The sequence below is a fragment of the Oncorhynchus gorbuscha genome, linkage group LG05 (genome assembly GCF_021184085.1).
Source record: "Oncorhynchus gorbuscha isolate QuinsamMale2020 ecotype Even-year linkage group LG05, OgorEven_v1.0, whole genome shotgun sequence".
In the NCBI taxonomy this organism is placed as follows: domain Eukaryota; kingdom Metazoa; phylum Chordata; class Actinopteri; order Salmoniformes; family Salmonidae; genus Oncorhynchus; species Oncorhynchus gorbuscha.
This window is the reverse complement of record NC_060177.1, coordinates 28,341,702-28,359,711: the sequence shown is the minus strand read 5'-3', so window position 1 is coordinate 28,359,711 and position 18,010 is coordinate 28,341,702. Positions and strand designations below refer to the sequence as shown.

At 45.0% G+C, this 18,010-nt stretch overlaps 2 protein-coding genes across 13 annotated transcripts in view; one reads left to right on the top strand and one right to left on the bottom strand.

Annotated features, from left to right (window-relative positions):
* The window catches only part of LOC124035786 (ubiquitin-like protein 7), a 28,898-nt gene extending 26,715 nt beyond the window's left edge, over positions 1–2,183 (top strand). For 4 of the 5 annotated variants that reach the window (XM_046349510.1, XM_046349513.1, XM_046349512.1 and 1 more), the window contains exons 7-11: positions 92–225; positions 470–519; positions 602–778; positions 888–1,001; positions 1,328–2,183. In XM_046349510.1, coding sequence (XP_046205466.1) covers positions 92–225; positions 470–519; positions 602–778; positions 888–1,001; positions 1,328–1,468 — 616 coding nt within the window. In that variant the 3' untranslated portion in view covers positions 1,469–2,183. The remainder of the gene's footprint in view (positions 1–91; positions 226–469; positions 520–601; positions 779–887; positions 1,002–1,327) is intronic. The other variant, XM_046349511.1, reaches the window with a different exon arrangement.
* A 5,878-nt stretch (positions 2,184–8,061) lies between these two features.
* The window catches only part of LOC124035785 (SH2 domain-containing adapter protein F-like), a 127,409-nt gene continuing 117,460 nt past the window's right edge, over positions 8,062–18,010 (bottom strand). For 4 of the 8 annotated variants that reach the window (XM_046349506.1, XM_046349504.1, XM_046349502.1 and 1 more), the window contains one exon: positions 8,063–10,320. In XM_046349506.1, coding sequence (XP_046205462.1) covers positions 10,134–10,320 — 187 coding nt within the window. In that variant the 3' untranslated portion in view covers positions 8,063–10,133. Of the gene's footprint in view, positions 10,321–18,010 lie in introns of all 8 variants that reach the window. The other 4 variants (XM_046349508.1, XM_046349507.1, XM_046349509.1 and 1 more) reach the window with 2 other exon arrangements.

Below are 18,010 nucleotides of genomic sequence, written 5' to 3'. Positions count from 1 at the left end.
CTTTGTCATGCCATGTTGTGAATGACTGACTTAGACTGTGGATTTGTGACATTAGGGATAATACAAAAGTATCAAACGTTTTGCCTTGTAGGTTGATCAGTTCTCACCCAGCCTTGGTCAATGCCATCATCCTGGTCCTCCACTCAGTGGCTGGCAGCATGCCTGCTCAGTCCAGCGCCGGCTCCTCCCGCAACGTCTCCTCCAGCTCCTACAGTGACATGCCAGGTGAGCATCACACTGGTGGAAACTACAGGGTGGTGTTCAATAGGTTAGACTGTAGAAAAATGGTTTGCAACGGAAAACAAAAATCTGTTCTTATTGGACAAGGTTCAGGTAGCACCTCCCTGTTTCATTCTTTTTCAAAACGTTTAGTCCCTACTGAACATGACCAAGTGATGGCCCCATCGGTCTGTCACTCACCATCACTAAGACTGGAACATGTTTGACGTTTGCGTTGTCTTGTCTGCAGGAGGGTTTATGTTTGAGGGCATGTCTGATGACGATGAAGATTTCCAATCGGTGAGTCAATCTAGCTGGATTGAGATTTAAAATGAAAATATAGATGGAGTATAGCTAACATCATTGCTATGTGTGTAACTAGGGCAATCAGGCAGGACCATCCAACCGAACCGGGGGCCCAGCAGGAATGCGGCCAGTGTCCCTTGGCCATAGTGGAGCTACAGGCCCTCGACCCATAACACAGAGTGAGCTGGCCACTGCCCTGGCCCTGGCCAGTACTCCTGAGAGCAGTGCTGTTACTCCCACTGCAGGGGCTCAGGTAAAGAATGTCCCATCATCCTCCCTCAACACACAAACGCACTCCTCTACCAGTGACACAGAGCAGACACTTGCCCTTCTAACTGCGTGCCCTTTGTTCTGTGTTGCAGCAGGACACCTCATCTGGAGTGCCTCCCACGCCAGCAGGGACTCCTGTCAGCAATGACCTTTTCAGCCAGGCACTGCAGCAGGCTCTGCAGGCCTCCAGCATGTCCTCTCTGCAGGTCAGTCTCTTCTCCTTTCCTCTTCTCCTCTCTACTCTCTCATTCTCTCCTTTCCCTCTCCTCCTTTCCTCTCACTCTCTCCTCTCAATGTGCTACATGAGCCACGAGGGCAGACCAGATCCACATGTCTCGACCTTTTAAAGGACAACACTGTGGATAGAAGCTGTGCTCTTAATCATACTGCCTGTAGCAATGGCACTCGCTGCGTTTCTATTTGGTCTCTCTCTAGCTGGAGTAATGACGGCCTAAGCTTCAATGCCTTTGACTGTGTGTTTTGGTCTGTTTGCCAGTAGTTTTAAGGGTAGCTTTGTTCTACTGTCTTATAGGGGCGTTGGCAGTCCCAGCTGCAGCAGCTGAGAGACATGGGGATCCAGGATGAGGAGCTGATGTTACGGGCGCTCCAGGCTACAGAGGGGGACATCCAGTCAGCTCTGGAGCTCATCTTCGCTGGAGGGCCAGGACTCTGAGCCAAGCCAGGGCCCTGAGAGAGGAGAGAGAGGAGAGTGCACAGACCCAAGCTGATGGCTCTGGTCATTCTGCCATTGGGCTGTGATATGGACACTTATATGGACACAATGTTTCAGACATGAAGACCTCATTACTACTCCTCTACCCTTTCATACACAGCCTAAATGGAACAACTTTTAAATGAGTCAGTCAGATTCAGGGGTAGATAAGGTACATGTTTGTCTTTATTACAAGTCAAAAACAAAAATAATAAATGTTTTGCCAGCCATTTAAAGGAGGTTTGTTGCTAGCCCCTGAAGGCTTTAAACTCATCGCTGTGTGAATATATACATAATGAAAGAGGGCTGTGTTCTACCAGAAATCTTCATTTTGTTTCAGACACTAGCATTGACTCAGATCTGCTATAAAATATGCCTTGGAAGAAAGCAGTGTTGAGATGACCCCTGGAGTCTAATTGTGATTCATACAGTTGTACACTAGGTGGCAATGTCTAACCTCACCATAGTTCCTTTGCGATTCCATTCAATAGAGAAATCAGGAGTAGAAATTTGACAAATATGGCTAGCTGATGTTTGAAATGATTCTGAAACTGGTTCAGTTGGGCTGCCAGATCAATAAACACATACATAATGTAATAGTTGTTTGAGAGTAAATGTAAATACCAGTATTAGACTATTTTTGTGGTTTGATAAAAATATAGGCTCATCCAACATGTATGAGATTTATTACATTTTTACTATTTTAACAGCTGACATTATGCAAACATTGTACTGCAGAAGGATAACCTTGTTTCCATTCTAAGTACTATCCATTCAGATGTTATTGTGTCTGAGCTGAACATGGTCGCTACGAGCAAATGGCTTTTCTCAATATTCAAATGGGCTTGCTCTTTAAACAACCAGACCCATTTTGTGTGCTGCTTTGTCTCCCATTGGGGTGCTGTGGAAGAAGAGGACAAATTGTGTTTCACCCTACCATTCTCAATCTTCAGTAATTGCCCTGCTTAGTTTTATAAGTGCGTCTTGTTGAATGGAGCTTTTCATGAGCACAGCACCCAAACAGTGCTTTGTGTCTTTCTGTCCCCATTACCATTTTATATGCAGGCCGTGCACACCTGCAGGCAATTTCCCTGTGAATATCTCTTACAGAGTTTCAACGTGACGTCTCTCGCTGGACTCTTCAGAACTTATTCAAATGATGTCGAGTCTTCAATTGGTTAATACAACGTTTGATTGCCTTTCAAGCTAATTTAAATAAATAATGATGCTCCATAGCAATTGACTTACTGTAGGCTTATTAGACAATATATTGGTCTTCTTTGTTTGATAGATCACGTTAAAAGCATTGCAGCAATGGTAGAGGTATTGTGATTATTGAATAGGAACAGTTTATTCTGCTGGTCGTTGCCTTGTCAGACCTATCCTCTTAACTGCAGCATCACATCCTCAAACCTCCAACAATATACCGTCACAACATCCAGGGAAGTTGCCATGGAGACTCATTTATCTGATTCAGATGGGGATATGTAATCACATTGCACATCTTCACATATTGCTGTCATTGCACTACGTTTAGGTTACACACATTCTTTCTCTTTATTTTCTCCACCCGGAGGACAACGCAAAGACGATGAAACGCTTTCCTCGTCTGCCCCTGACATCAAAATGGAGGTGAAAGAAGGTGCTGTCCAGACAGATTTGTTCAGTCACCTGTGGCTGTGTAGTGACCTCTCCCTTCTGTCCATGCAGACAGGCTTGTGTGGGACCTAGGGGGGATGAGGGTGAAAATAGGGTGTTATTTGTGGATGAAGGCATTGTCTTGGCTGGGTAGGAAACGGCACTTAATCGGGTGAGTCACTAATGTTTGACAAACTGTAGAGGGACAGAATAAATGCAGGGAAATAGGGGAGGACAGTCATTCCTCCCATCCCTTCTCTCCCCATTCCCCCTGTCCCCCAGAGTCTTAGGTCATTATAGCTCCTGTTCTCTCATGTATTCTGCTGCTCTGAATGCCCGACTGACTATATGCAGACTGCAGACACAACGACTCAACCCAGGTTCATAGCCGGTTCACATGGCCCTGAAGAAAATTACCTTTCATGAGTACAGCTGCTCCAAGCTCTGCACCACTCTGCTCCAGCTCTCTTTCATCTAAACCACTGTTACGACAACATAGTTGGTTGGAAGAAGCTGTAATTCAAAAAGAAGGACAATAAATTACATAGAGACTGTTGGCTGGGTGTTTCTGAGTATAGTGGCTTTGCTCTGCAGCAGACAGAACTATCCACATTGTCCAACACGACATTGACCTGTAGATTCAGGGGATGGATTAGGACAGTCCTACTTAATTATACTGTATGTCCACACAGTGTAAAACTCTTTGCATCCATAATAGACCATTTAAAGCAGAGTAAAAGCTAAATGAATCTAACTGCCAGAGACTGCAGAATAATAACAGGTTTCACTTTGGGTCACCTCCTCACACGTGTCAGAAGGGAACTGGAGGAGAGTTTATTGTCTCCCCATTTTGTTTTTGTCTTTTTAAACGATGCAGTTCATGTGTTATTAGCATCAAGTCTGTTTACCTGAGATTGCTTTCTGCCAGGCATGACTGGGCTGAATATGAAATGAGTTGGTGATGGACAAGGGCCATTTTCTCTATCCGTCTGTGGAATGGATTCATTCATTGCTGCTTTCAAGCCATGTCTTTCAGGCCTGTGGGTGCTTTTTGTCCACCAAAGGACACTTTGATGCATTTCCTCTCAGGTGTTTTAACCCTTGGTGGGCGTTTTAAACCTGGGAGAGGGAGATGTCGCAGCAGTGGGAGAGAGGTTAGAAATGACACATCTCTCCAGAGCAGTAGAAAGGACCGCCATGGAGATGCTGTGTGGTAGAGAACGATAAGAGTGTCTGAATAAGATTCATACGTTAATCTAAACAAAACAGCAATACCCTGAATCACCTTGGGTGGATTCTCAGGAGAGTATATTAACACACTCCTGTTCAGGTATCAACTAATTAGTTCATTGCAGATTTATGTCGACCTTGTGTGGGGAAAATATTTCTCCACATTTTCACAAAAGAGGTGGAAGTGGATCACACATTCCCTGCCTTCTCCTTATTGCTTTTGGTTGTCGGTGGTAACATCCATCTGTCTGCCCTCTGTCTCTTCATACAAGCTGTATGTAATAGAAAACACTGTAGACTTTATAGGCCAGCTTGGCTCCATTGTGAGGCTCTGAAAGGATGTTTACACATTGATCTAGCCCCACCTAACAACAGGAGGCAACAGGAGAAGAGCTGGGGAGAGGAGCACGCTAACGAACACGGATTCCTTTCCAGGAGCAGAAAGAGCATCAAAGCCATGTGGCCTGAATCCCAAGGCCGTCCGGTCTGCTTGTTAAAGCCAAGCCCGTGCGCGCGTGTGTTTAAATGAGGGATTCTCTAGCACCATCACCATCAAAGCCCAGGGTGTGTTCTCTGTAATCTCAACCGCTGGTCTCTGTCTCTCAGAGCTCTCTTGTAGTCGTTTATTAATTCATGCATTAAGTATACTCTCGGAGAAAGACGCTAGAGACCGACTCAGACCGTGTTTGGCTTATACAGCAATTAATACATTTCCTCTGTACAGATCTTGGGGTTAGTTAATGAAATCACTATAATATCACGGCCGGACGGTGTGCAGTGAGAACAGGGTTGGGATTGTGTGGTGGAGCAGATGACCATTCACTACGAGGTTGACGTCAGTGCCTTTATCCTCTCTTACTATTCCTTCAATACCCCGTCTTTGAATCCACCAACAGAGAGTAGCGCTATGGCGCTTACCATTGAATAGACCCGTACCATGGTAACTGGTAACCACAACGGTGTGGAGTTAAAAACATCTTTTGGATTATCTTCTTTTTTTTTGTAACATGTTTGTTGCAGCATCACGAAAGAGCCAACAGACAAGAGGGTTTTGGACTCATAAACTCTACTTTATTTAGGTTGAAACTTGATGCCTCTATGTCCCCATACAATACATTCAGTATATACATTTGGCGATGAGGGACTGTACAGATATGTTAAAGTAGTGCATACATACATGGGAAGAAAATGTACACAAAAGCACTAAAATCACAGAGTAAGTTAATGGCTGATGGCAATGCGCGCACACAACACAACACTTCTATGAGGGTGAGAAGGACTATTTCAGGTTCCCACAGAGACATAACAAAGTGTACAGTGAGTCTGCTGATTGAGACAAAGCCCCTTCTTTGCCTTCCAGAGTCCCCTCCCTTCCTCCTTCTAGCCAGGCGAGGGGTCTTCCTCTGGGCAGTGTGGACAACGTACGTGGGACCTTGCCTACAGTAACATGCGTCTGTCAGCAGCACTGACTTCAGATCCTCCTCTTCTTTAAATGTTTCATCTCTACCACACAGGAACATTCTTAAGACATGTAGTACATTCGGAAAGTATTCAGACCCCTTGACTTTTCCCACATTTTGTTACCTTGCAGCCTTATTCTATTCTAAACTGGATTACACCCCCCATCAATCTACACACCATACCCCATAATGTCAACGCAAAAACAAGTTTAGACATTTATGGAAATGTATATATTTGTTTATATTGTTTGGTACCCTTCCCCAGATCTGTTCCTCAACACAATCCCTTCTTCGGAGCTCTACAGACAACTCCTTCGACCTCATGGCTTGTTTTTTTCTCTGACATGCACTGTCAACTGTGGGACCTTATATAGACAGGTGTGTGCCTTTCCAAATCATGTCCAATCAATTGAATTTACCACAGATGGACTCAAAGTTGTAGAAATATCTCAAGGATGATCAATGGAAACGGGATGTACCTGAGCTCAATTTTGAGTCTCATAGCAAAAGGGTCTGAATACTTATGTAAATTAAATAAATAAAAATATGTATCAATAAAACGTTTTTTTTTTGCTTTGTCATTGAGGTACTGTGTGTGGATTGATGTGTAAAAAAATATTTAACACATTTTAAAATAAGGCTGAAACATAAACTGTTTAAAAAGGGAAGGGGTCTGAATACTTTCAGAATGCACCGGACATATGTACATACATACATATACATATATATACATATATATATAGTACCAGTCAAAAGTTTGGACACACCTACTCATTCAAGGGTTTTTCTTTATTTTTACTATTTTCTACATTGTAGAATAATAGTGAAAAACATCAAAACTATGAAATAAAACATTTGGAATCATGTACTAACCAAAAAAGTAAATATATTTTATATTTGAGATTCTTCAAAGCAGCCACCCTTTGCCTTGATGACAGCTTTGCACACTCTTGGCATTCTCTCATCCATCTTCATGGGGTCTTTACCTGGAATGCATTTCAATTAACAGGTGTGCCTTCTTAAAATTGTATTTGTGGAATGTATTTCCTTCTTAATGCATTTCAGTTGTGTTGTGACAAGGTAGAGGTGGTATACAGAAGATAACCTTATTTGGTAAAAGCCCTTGTCCATATTATGGCAAGAATAGCTCAAATAAGCAAAGAGAAATTAAACTTTAAGACATGAAGGTCAAGAACTTTGTACGTTTCTTAAAAACCATCAAGCGCTATGATGAAACAGGCTCTCGTGAGGACCGCCACAGGAAAGGAAGGCCCAGAGTTACCTCTATGAAGTTGTCCTCTGCAGCAGAGGTAACTGCACCTCAGATTGGAGACCAAATAAATGCTTCATAGAGTTCAAGTAACAGACACATCTCAACATCAACTGTCAGAGGAGTGAATCAGGCCTTCATGGTCGAATTGCTGCACAGAAACCACTAAAGGACACTAATAAGAAGAAGAGACTTGTTTGGGCAAAGAAACACAAGCAATGGATAATAGACCGGTGGAAATCTGTCCTTTGGTCTGATGAGTCCAAATTTGAGATTTTTGGTTCCACCCGCCGTGTCTTTGTGAGATGCAGAGTAGGTGAACGGATGATCTCTGCATGCATGGATTCCCACTGTGAAGCATGGAGGAGGTGTTTTGGTGTGGGGATGTTTGCTGGTGATCCTGTCAGTGATTTATTACACAACCAGCATGTTTCCCACAGCATTCTGCAGCGATACTCCATTCCACCTGGTTTGTGCTTAGTGGGACGATCACTTGTTTTTCAACAGAACAATGACCCAAAATGACCCATCTCCAGTCTGTGTAAGGGTTATTTGACCAAGAAGGAGAGTGATGGTGTGCCGAATCACCCGACCTCAACCCAATTAAGATGGTTTGGGATGAGTTGGACCACAGAGTGAAGGAAAAGCAGCCAACAAATGCTCAGCATATGTGGAAACTCCTTCAAGGCTGATGGAAAAGCATTCCTCATGAAGCTGGTTGAGAGAATGCCAAGAGTGTGCAAAGCTGTCATCAAGGCAAAGGGTGGCTACTTTGAAGAATCTAAAATCTATTTTGATTTGTTTAACACTTTTTTTGGTTCCTACATGATTCCATATGTTATTTCCAAGTTTTGATATCTTCACTAATATTCTACAATAAAAACACCCTTGAATGAGTAGGTGTGTCCAAACTTTTGACTGGTACTATATATATATATTTAAATATATATACACTTTAGAAGACTCATGAGACCATAGGTCTACTGGTAAAATACACATGGGGGGGGGGGGGGGGGGGGGTATAGTACTTGAGAGGTACTCCGGGCAGAGCAAAATTCAGTTGGTGGTTCATTATCTGAGAAGGGTTGGGAACCACTGCTGCTGGATGCAACCCTACTTTACATGGTCCTTTAACTTACCAACAGAATCAATTCACCTCCAGCAAACCCCTGTATGATTATCTTAATTGTTTGGAAATGCCAATTGGAAAACAGCCTTAGACATCTGTAATGATGCCACCTACTGGCTATGGGATTGCATAGCATGCTTCTGCACTCTCCTTGTTATCGATAAGATTAAAGGACACGTCAATCCCTCTAGTTCAGGGGAGAAGTCAAACTCCAAGAACAAAGAGAGGCTTCAAGCAATGTCTCTAACCTCAAGGTCTGTACCAGAGTAAGAGTCGTGTGGGTAGAGGATAGAACACAGAGACAATGGAGGAAATCAAGAGTGAACTGAATAAGAAACCAATTTTGAGATGTGTGTATTAAATAATTCAAACAAATAGAGGTGTTATGACAGACTGGAGGTCAGGGTTCATTTAGGAAAATTGAGTCCTCTGATTGGTCCATGGGGCTTCTACAGTCTTTATGTGAGGCTTGACAATCCCATTGGTCACGAGACACCATTACTCCTCAGTGTCTCAGTCAGGCCACCAGAGTCAGGCCACAGAGGCAGTTGGACACATGAAGCAGAACTGACTAAAACACAAAGCAAAGCACCACAGTATATGAGACCAGGTCCGGGGTATTTAAGCTCTGGCCAAACACGATCACATGGCAGAGAATAGTGAGGGCTGGATGCCACGAGGCAGGCCTTCACAGAGAGGAGTAACACATCTGCAATAAGAAGAATTACCCCCGAATAAATTACAGTCACAGAACAATCGTTCAAAGAAGCAGAACTCTAGAAATCAGCGGATCTAATCCGACTGATTCAACCCATGCATTATAAGGCATTAACCAAACATTTGTTACTGACATCACACAATTTCATAGTGACTATACATACAAATGCTGATCTGTAAAATGTAGTAAAAAAACACAAAAAAAACAAAGAAAAAAAAACATGTGACTGGTTTATGCAAAAACATATTCTTAAACCATAGATGCAATTTGTTGGGAATAGGAGTCGCATGGTGGGGGTTGGATCAATATCTGCAATCCCATTGTACCTATTGATCTGCAGATTCACGAATGAAATTGATTTTCTGAGGTAGACAATGCAGGCATATTCCATTCTACCCATGCAAAGATATTCTACGATGGGGGATTGGGAAGGTAATTTGGATCATTTTGAGACTAGGCGCCCATCTCTGGCTCATTTAGCCAATGGTGCTACTGCTGTGTAACATAGTAGTGATTCATCTATCAGTCTGCTGACTGTCAAACCAGAGCTGTGCTTACACTGTCCTACCAATGGGACACCCGTGGTGAAGGATATCAGAAATACAGTCCCGGGAATAGACAGAGACGTCAGTCTGCAGACCGTACAGCACTTAAACACTAAACTGTTGTTGCACTGACGGGGAAAGTATTCACACAGGGCATGTTTATTGAGTTTGCCAGCCACTGTAGAGTGCCCATGTATAACTCCAATACATGAATTTGCCTTCCCTGCTTCCTTTATAAGGACATTACAATCTTTAGGTTCCCCTCACTAAACAAACATTACACTTTCAGCATAACATGGAGCCAGGTATTGTGTGGAAGAGGTGGGTACAAAGTGGCACTGTTGAGGAAGCAGCTGTGGGATCAGTGAAACAATGCTTGCAGATGATGTTTCAGTCAATGATGCAATGATAATGTTGTAGAAAATACAAACAAAAAGTTAATAGCAGGTCTGGGATCAGGTAGGTGATGACCGGTGAGCTGCATTATCCTCATCATCCCTGCCTCCTCCGCCAACTTGAACTCTGTCCTTCAGACCAATCAAACAGAAGGAAATAGGCAGAGCGACAGGGTTTCCCAGGGGAGGTGGCAGGAGAGGGCATCTGACCCCTGTGTGACCTTTGGGGAAGGCCATGTCACTATAGTGTCCTGATGGCCACGGGGTAGAGCAGGGACATGTGCTCGGCCCCTTTGATGGGCAGCTTGCGGCTGGAGTAGAAGTGGATGATCTCGGGGACACTGTCGAAGGGACAGCTGTTCTGACCCAGGATGTACTTGTTCTCCTTCGTCCTTGACAGCTTCATGTGCATGAAGCCCTGGCTGCTCCTAGAGGGAGAGAGAAAACAATATCAGCTCTAAACATTGAGTGCTTTATCTCCCAGCGGTACAGTGACAGATCATTCCCAGGTGATGCAGTACAATTGGGTTTAGAACCCAAGTCAAATACTGTACACACTCCTATATACTGTAAATAGAGAGTGCTACTAGTCTAATGAGCAGCCAGGAAGAATCACTTAGGCTACACCAGTTAATAAATGCAGAGCAAATGAAAAGCTCCCTGGGCTGTGCTCCCTACAGTATTTCTAGGGCTGAGCCGGAGCCTTGGATCTGTGTGCTTTGCAGCTCTTAAGTAATCTCCTGCTCTGGAGCCTTGTCTTAATGAGAAATGTGGCTGTATAAAACCCATTATACTGCAGGGAGGATGGCAGTGACACAGGCCTTTTATCACATACAAGGAGAGGGAGAGGTCAAAGATAGAGAGAGAGAGAGATAGAGAGAGAAGAGATAGAGAGCGAAGACAGAGATAGAGAGAGAGGAAGAGGGACATGGTGAGGTAGAGGGGGAGAAAGAGAGAGAGAGGAAGATGGAGATAGTGAGGAAGAGGGGGAGAGGGTGAAAGAGAGCGAGGTAGAGAAGGGCTAGAGGAAAAGTCCTCAGTAGACCATTTATCAGAAACCTTTTTTGCGACAAGTAGCCAAACACACAGCATCAGGTTAGTGTCAAGCACTGAGCACACACTAACTCATGGTCCCAGAGAATGTTTTTTCTTCTGTTTGCATTGTGCAATGCCAAATATACTGCAGAATCAGCTTACCCGGAGGACTTACACAGTTAGGAAAAGTATATATACAATATTTAGCAGAGCAGGTGTCACCTCTCCTGTCAACAGAAATAAAACTGTGGAATAACAGCCAGACAGTGATGGACTGCAATGACTTCCTGTTCTCATAAGCGGGGAATGGCATTCATAGATGGAAATATGTGTTCTAAGCCATTCTGTCTGTCTCTGTGTGTGTGTGTGTGTGTGTGTGTGTGTGTGTGTGTGTGTGTGTGTGTGTGTGTGTGTGTGTGTGTGTGTGTGTGTGTGTGTGTGTGTGTGTGTGTGTGTGTGTGTGTGTGTGTGTGTGTGTGTGTGTGTGTGTGTGTGTGTGTGTGTGTGTGTGTGTGTGTGTGTGTGTGTCCATTATCAGCAGAAATAACTACTTGCTGGGCATCTTCCGTTATCTTATAATTGCATTTGAAAAGCCTGAAGTCATATTATCTCACTAAGACACCAACAGAAACAAAGCCATGGAGAAAACACCAACATTAGGATCAAGGAGAAACTTAACAGGTTCAATTAAGGGACAATAACCATTAAAAATGACATTTCTCAACACATCAGAGGCAAATACTTACTGTAAGTCAAATCTTTCACCAGTCCATGAACCAAGAGATAAAACCCTAGTGTGACACGGTGAAACTCATAAGGACCATGAAGGACAGTCAACAAGACATCTCTCGTGTCAACACACTGCTGCTGTACGACTGGCAAGTCACAGCCTTGACATGTATAGTTGCTGCACTAAAAGTATGGTTAGAGAGGGGGAGGTAGAAGGAGAGAGGAGTCGGAGAGGGGGAGACAGAGACCGTAAAAGAAACAAGGGAGATTGAGAGGATCTAGCGTGTGGAGAGGTGGGTGATCGTTTTATAAGAGAGCTGAGGGAGAGGACTGCAGGGTTTCTCTGCTGCTATAAAAGTGAAGTAAATACAGCTAGTTTTCCATATCACTAAGCCTGAGCCATATCACTGAGCCATATCACTGAGCTCCTCCAGTTGAATACATCTCTGTCATTACCAGGATGTTCATCAAATCAACGTTTATTGGTTGGAGTAGATGAGGACAGATATCTCTGGTCACACAGCCTGTTCACTGCCTACATCCCAAATTACACCCTGTTCCCTATTTGGGATGCAGTCACTGTGTTGCTGCTTCTTAAGCTGAACCAGGAGAGGAGAGGCCACTCTGAAGGTAAAGTGAGTTTGATTCATCAACAGCTTGAGGAGACAGGCCTTGGGTTACACGAGCACACCACTTAAAAAGCTAAACACATCAATAGGAACATTTTAGAAATCCTCCTAAGATTTCCTTCCCCGTCAGCGTTTAGCTACGCGTATCGCGTTTCAGCTCCGTGGAGACTGAGACAACGGCGCAACAGACCACCGCTGTCTGATAACAGAAATGTAGGGCTATTTTTGACCAGACTGGGCATTTTGTGTTTGTTATCGTATCCTATTTAGTTGTGCGCTTTTTTATTGTCTAATCGGGATTCATTTCACTCTGGAGGTCCGGTGTCCTGTTCACGGGGTCTATGACTTTCACTTGAACCCGCTCATCCTTCAAGCAGAGAAATAGGCTGAGAGCCATCATCGTTTATCTCTACCTACCTCTCTACATATATTAGACTGCACCACGAATGATGCTTCAACGCAATAAATCCATGGCTTCAGAGAAGCCAAAACTCACCCATCAGAAGATGATCCAGAAAGAAAGCCTTGACCTTAAGAAGCATTGTGGGACAGGAATTGTCCTGAATAGCCACTCTTCCGGTTTAAGTGTGTCTGACTGGAAGGATCACTAACATGATCAGGACATGACCACACCTGTTCCACATGACCACACCTGTTCCTCGTGGTTTAGAGGGATTTTAAAAACAAGAATGTGGTTGATGCTGCTCATTATAGGTCAACTATACTGTAAGAAACTGTGTTGTTGTCGTGTTTCATTTGGGAACCATTCCAGTTGTGGTAATATCCAAGAAGAACACATGCATTAATAAAACGCACTGAACTGTGCACTGAACCACGTACTCCATAACAAACTAGAAGAGCCCTCACTGGGAGATCCCGGTCTCTCACAAGAAAGACAAAGAGAGGACACTTTTCGGAGACATGTTTGCCTCTCCTGACATGAGTTCAACTGCCAACGCTGAGAGATTTTGTTGTTCTTTCTACAATTCCAAGGCTTTCTAGTTTCCCATGTGTTATAGCATCAACACATTTTGTTGCATAAATCTTTGTTTTCCTCTTTCAACGGTTTATTTTCTACCTCAGTCAGGCCGTAAAACCGGCTGTCTAAAACCCCTCCCTGGGGGGAGGAGGGGGAGCTAAGCCACTCAGAGACCAGTGAAAGGCTAAATGTGTTTTATGCACCTAAAAGAGCACTCATCTTCAGAGAGAGGAGGACAGACAGAGACAAGGTACCCTCTCTCTCCCTGTCAAAACGCCCTGGAGACTCACGGTTAGTGAAAGTCTGGGCCTTCATCAATGATGCAAAGCACAAACGTGCCGCCGATTTGGCCTCATGAATATTTCAGCAGCTCCAGTCATGGAGTATCTAAACACAGGGTCTCTAGCCTCTGCCACAGAGGTTTCAGCATCTTCCAACATACACTGCTCAAAAAAATAAAGGGGACACTAAAATAACACATCCTAGATCTGAATGAATGAAATATTCTTATTAAATACTTTTTTCTTTACATAGTTGAATGTGCTGACAACAAAATGCTGATCCAACTTTGATGCAATGTCCTTAATACTGGTCAAAATGAGGCTCAGTAGTGTGTATGGCCTCCATGTGCCTGTATGACCTCCCTACAACGCCTGGGCATGCTCCTGATGAGGTGGTGGATGGTCTCCTGAGGGATCTCCTCCCAGACCTGGACTAAAGCATCCGCCAACTCCTAGATAGTCTGTGGTGGATGGAGCGAGACATGATGTCCCAGATGTGCTCAATTGGATTCAGGTCTGGGGAACGGGCGGGCCAGTCCATAGCATCAATGCCTTCCTCTTGCAGGAACTGCTGACACACTCCAGCCACATGAGGTCTAGCATTGTCTTTCATTAAGAGGAACCCAGGGCCAACCGCACCAGCATATGGTCTCACAAGGGGTCTGAGGATCTCGGTACCTAATGGCAGTCAGGCTACCTCTGGCGAGCACATGGAGGGCTGTGCGGCCCCCCAAAGAAATGCCACCCCACACCAAACCGGTCACGCTGGAGGATGTTGCAGGCAGCAGAACGTTCTCCACGGCGTCTCCAGACTCTGTCATGTGCTCAGTGTGAACCTGCTTTCATCTGTGAAGAGCACAGGGCGCCAGTGGCGAATTTGCCAATCTTGGTGTTCTCTGGCAAATGCCAAACTTCCTGCACGGTGTTGGGCTGTAAGCACAACCCACACCTGTGGACGTCGGGCCCTCATACCACCCTCATGGAGTCTGTTTCTGACCGTTTCAGCAGACACATGCACATTTGTGGCCTGCTGGAGGTAATTTTCCTTGGCTCTGGCAGTGCTCCTCCTGCTCCTCCTTGCACAAAGGCAGAGGTAGCGGTCCTGCTGCTGGGTTGTTGCCCTCCTACGGCCTCCTCCACGTCTCCTGATGTACTGGCCTGTCTCCTGGTATCGCCTCCATGCTCTGGACACTATGCTGACAGACACAGCAAACCTTCTTGCCACAGCTCGCATTGATGTGCCATCCTGGATGAGCTGCACTACCTGAGCCACTTGTGTGGGTTGTAGACTCCGTCTCATGCTACCACTAGTGAAAGCACCGCCAGCATTCAAAAGTGACCAAAACATCAGCCAGGAAGCATAGGAACTGAGAAGTGGTCTGTGGTCACCACCTGCAGAACCACTCCTTTATTGGGGGTGTCTTGCTAATTGCCTATAATTTCCACCTGTTGTCTATTCCATTTGCACAAGAGCATGTGAATGTATTGTCAATCAGTGTTTGATTTCACAGAAGTGTGATTGACTTGGAGTTACATTGTGTTGTTTAAGTGTTCCCTTTATGTTTTTGAGCAGTGTATATGGCCTGAGAGGTTTCTAGGAAGCAGGAGGCTCCAACATGAGCAGACTGAACTCTGTATCACCCCCTCCCCACTGCCAAATCCATGAATCAACCCGCTGATTATTTACTGGGTTGATCTGAATGACCCTACAGCCTCCTCTGCTTCCTACCAGTACTGCACAACAAACACAGGCATGCTGGCAGGACACAGGCACATGATCCACCACACACACCAGAGAGCCGTTTAGAAATATCTGCCTTCCTGCCTTTGCCCTCTGTCCTGGGTGGATGACATCTCCACTGATCTGTGCAGGAGGTCCAACAAAGAGAGTGTTGTAAACAGCCTTTTACACAACTATGATTTATGGTTCACAAGCACAGACACTGAACAATTAATTCCATCACTCCTTTCTGGAACTGACACAATTAGTCCCATTATTGGTGGACATTGGTGATCCAAGATGCACTCAGAAGTCTATGTGTTTGAACTTTGAACTCAGAGTCAATATGACTTTCTTCCACTGTGACTGGCCATGGAGGCAGCTGGATTGACAGGGTCAGAGGTTCAGTGCTGCTGGCTGAAAGGTCACAGTGTGTGGGCTGACTGAGAAGGACAGCTCCTACTGGAGATCAACAACACTCCTCTCCCCCACCCCCTCAGACACAGCATGGGACGTGTCACAGTGGCCTCCCAAGTGGCGCAGCAGTCTAAGGCACTGCATTTCAGTGCAAGAGGCATCACTACAGTCCCTGGTTCGAATCTGGACTGTATCACATCTGACCTTGATTGGGAGTCTCATAGGGCGGCGCACAATTGGCCCAGCGTCGTCCGGGTTTGGCCGTCATTGTAAATAAGAATTTGTTATTAACTGACTTGCCTGGTTAAATAAAGTCTCCCCAAACAACCCCAGCCCTGTCTGTCCAATAAGACCTACCAGCCTACTGCACCAGACAGTCCAGCCAATGGCCCAGCACTGTCTGTCCAATCAAGCCCACCAGTCTAATTCCTCGTGTGTGTCCCCAGACAGGCCAGAGCAGAGTCCCAGAGCTCTGGTAATGAAATGAGCAGTCAGTCAGTGTGAGGAGCAGTGGAGCAGCTCTGGACAGCATCGTCTCCTCCTGCCAGTAGAAATGAGCCTAAAGCCGACTGACAAGGAGCGTCCTCAGAACCAGGAACGGTTTCCCCCCTTGCTGCAATGTATCTAATCTATCACTGACTTTATCAACAGATGTGTGCTTTATTGTGAATAAGCAACAACAACAAAAAAGCCAATGACAAGAGAGCACAAATGCCAGTTTGTATCTGAAGAAAGGTGACAATAATACTGTAGAACTGTCTTCCACTGTCTTCCATAACTCAAGCAGTTATCCTCTCTGCAGCTCATATCAGAGGCACTTTATCTGCCCCTGTGGTGAAATGGTTCTCAGCCAGGTATTGCTGTGTGCTGGGGAAATGGCAGCCCGCTGGCTCCCTGCGGTCGTGTGAGCCCTCAGAGCCTCTGAGTCGATGGCAGGTGACTGCCTTGCGGAGGTGAGTTCCAGCTGTGCAGCGAGACCCTTTAAGCGACCCTCCAGCCAAATGTCCGACCAGACTAAACCAATCAGGGCCTGTCCCCTGGACTCTCCGCTGGCCAGGAGAGGGGGCAGAGGTCAGCCAGGGGGGCATTATGAATTCAGTTCTGGGCAAGTCAGCGAATCAGAGCACCAGAGAGGTTACCTGGTGGAGGTGGGAGGGCATCATGTAGGAAGGACAGGGTTCTTAAAGGTGATAGGTATAACCATACTGAAGAGACAGTCAGCAGTTAGGTAGGAGGTGAGGAAGACTCCTGGAGGCAGAATAGTGGTGCTGCACTGTGTGTTGAACTGGTACTCTATGATAGCCTGTGAACACCCTCAGTGAAGTGTGTGTGTGTGTGTGTGTGTGTGTGTGTGTGTGTGTGTGTGTGTGTGTGTGTGTGTGTGTGTGTGTGTGTGTGTGTGTGTGTGTGTGTGTGTGTGTGTGTGTGTGTGTGTGTGTGTGTGTGTGTGTGTGTGTGTGTGTGTGTGTGTGTGTGTGTGTGTGTGTGTGTGTGTGTGTGTGTGTGTGTGTGAATTGTATATAGTGCCTTCAGAAAGTATTCATGCCCCTTGACTTATTCCACATTTTGTTGTGTTACAGCCTGAATTCAAAATGGATTTCAGGTGATTGTTTTCTCACCCATCTACACACAGTAACCCATAATGACAAAGTCAAAAAGAAAATTTGAAATGTTTGCAAATGTATTGAAAATGAAATAAGTAATTTACATAAAGTCAATACTTTGTAGAAGCACCTTCCATCTTTCCACAGATTTTCAATGGGATTCAAGTCTGGGCTTTGGCTGGGCCACTCAAGTACTTTCACATTCTTGTTCTGAAGCCATTTCAGCCTTGCTTTGGCTGTATACTTGCGGTCATTGTACTGTTGCAAAGAAAATCTTCGCCCCCAGTCTAAGGTCATTTGCACTCTGAAGCAGGTTCTCATCAAGGATTTGCCTGTATATATATATATATATTTTTTTACCTTTATTTAACCAGGCAAGTCAGTTAAGAACATATTCTTATTTTCAATGACGGCCTGGGAACAGTGGGTTAACTGCCTGTTCAGGGGCAGAACGACAGATTATGGCTCCATTCATTGTTCCCTCTATCATTACCAGTCTCCCATTCTCTGCCACTGAATCGCATCCACATAGCATGATGCTGCCACCACCATGCTTCACAGCAGGGATGAGGTTAGACAGGTGATGTGCTGTGCCTTGTTTTCTCCAGACATAGTGCTTTGCATTCAGGCCTAAGCGTCAGGATTTGTGGGTTCGATTAGGGCTCAAAATGGCCAGAAAAAAAAACTTTCTTCTGAAACTCGTCGGTCTATTCTTGTTCTGAGA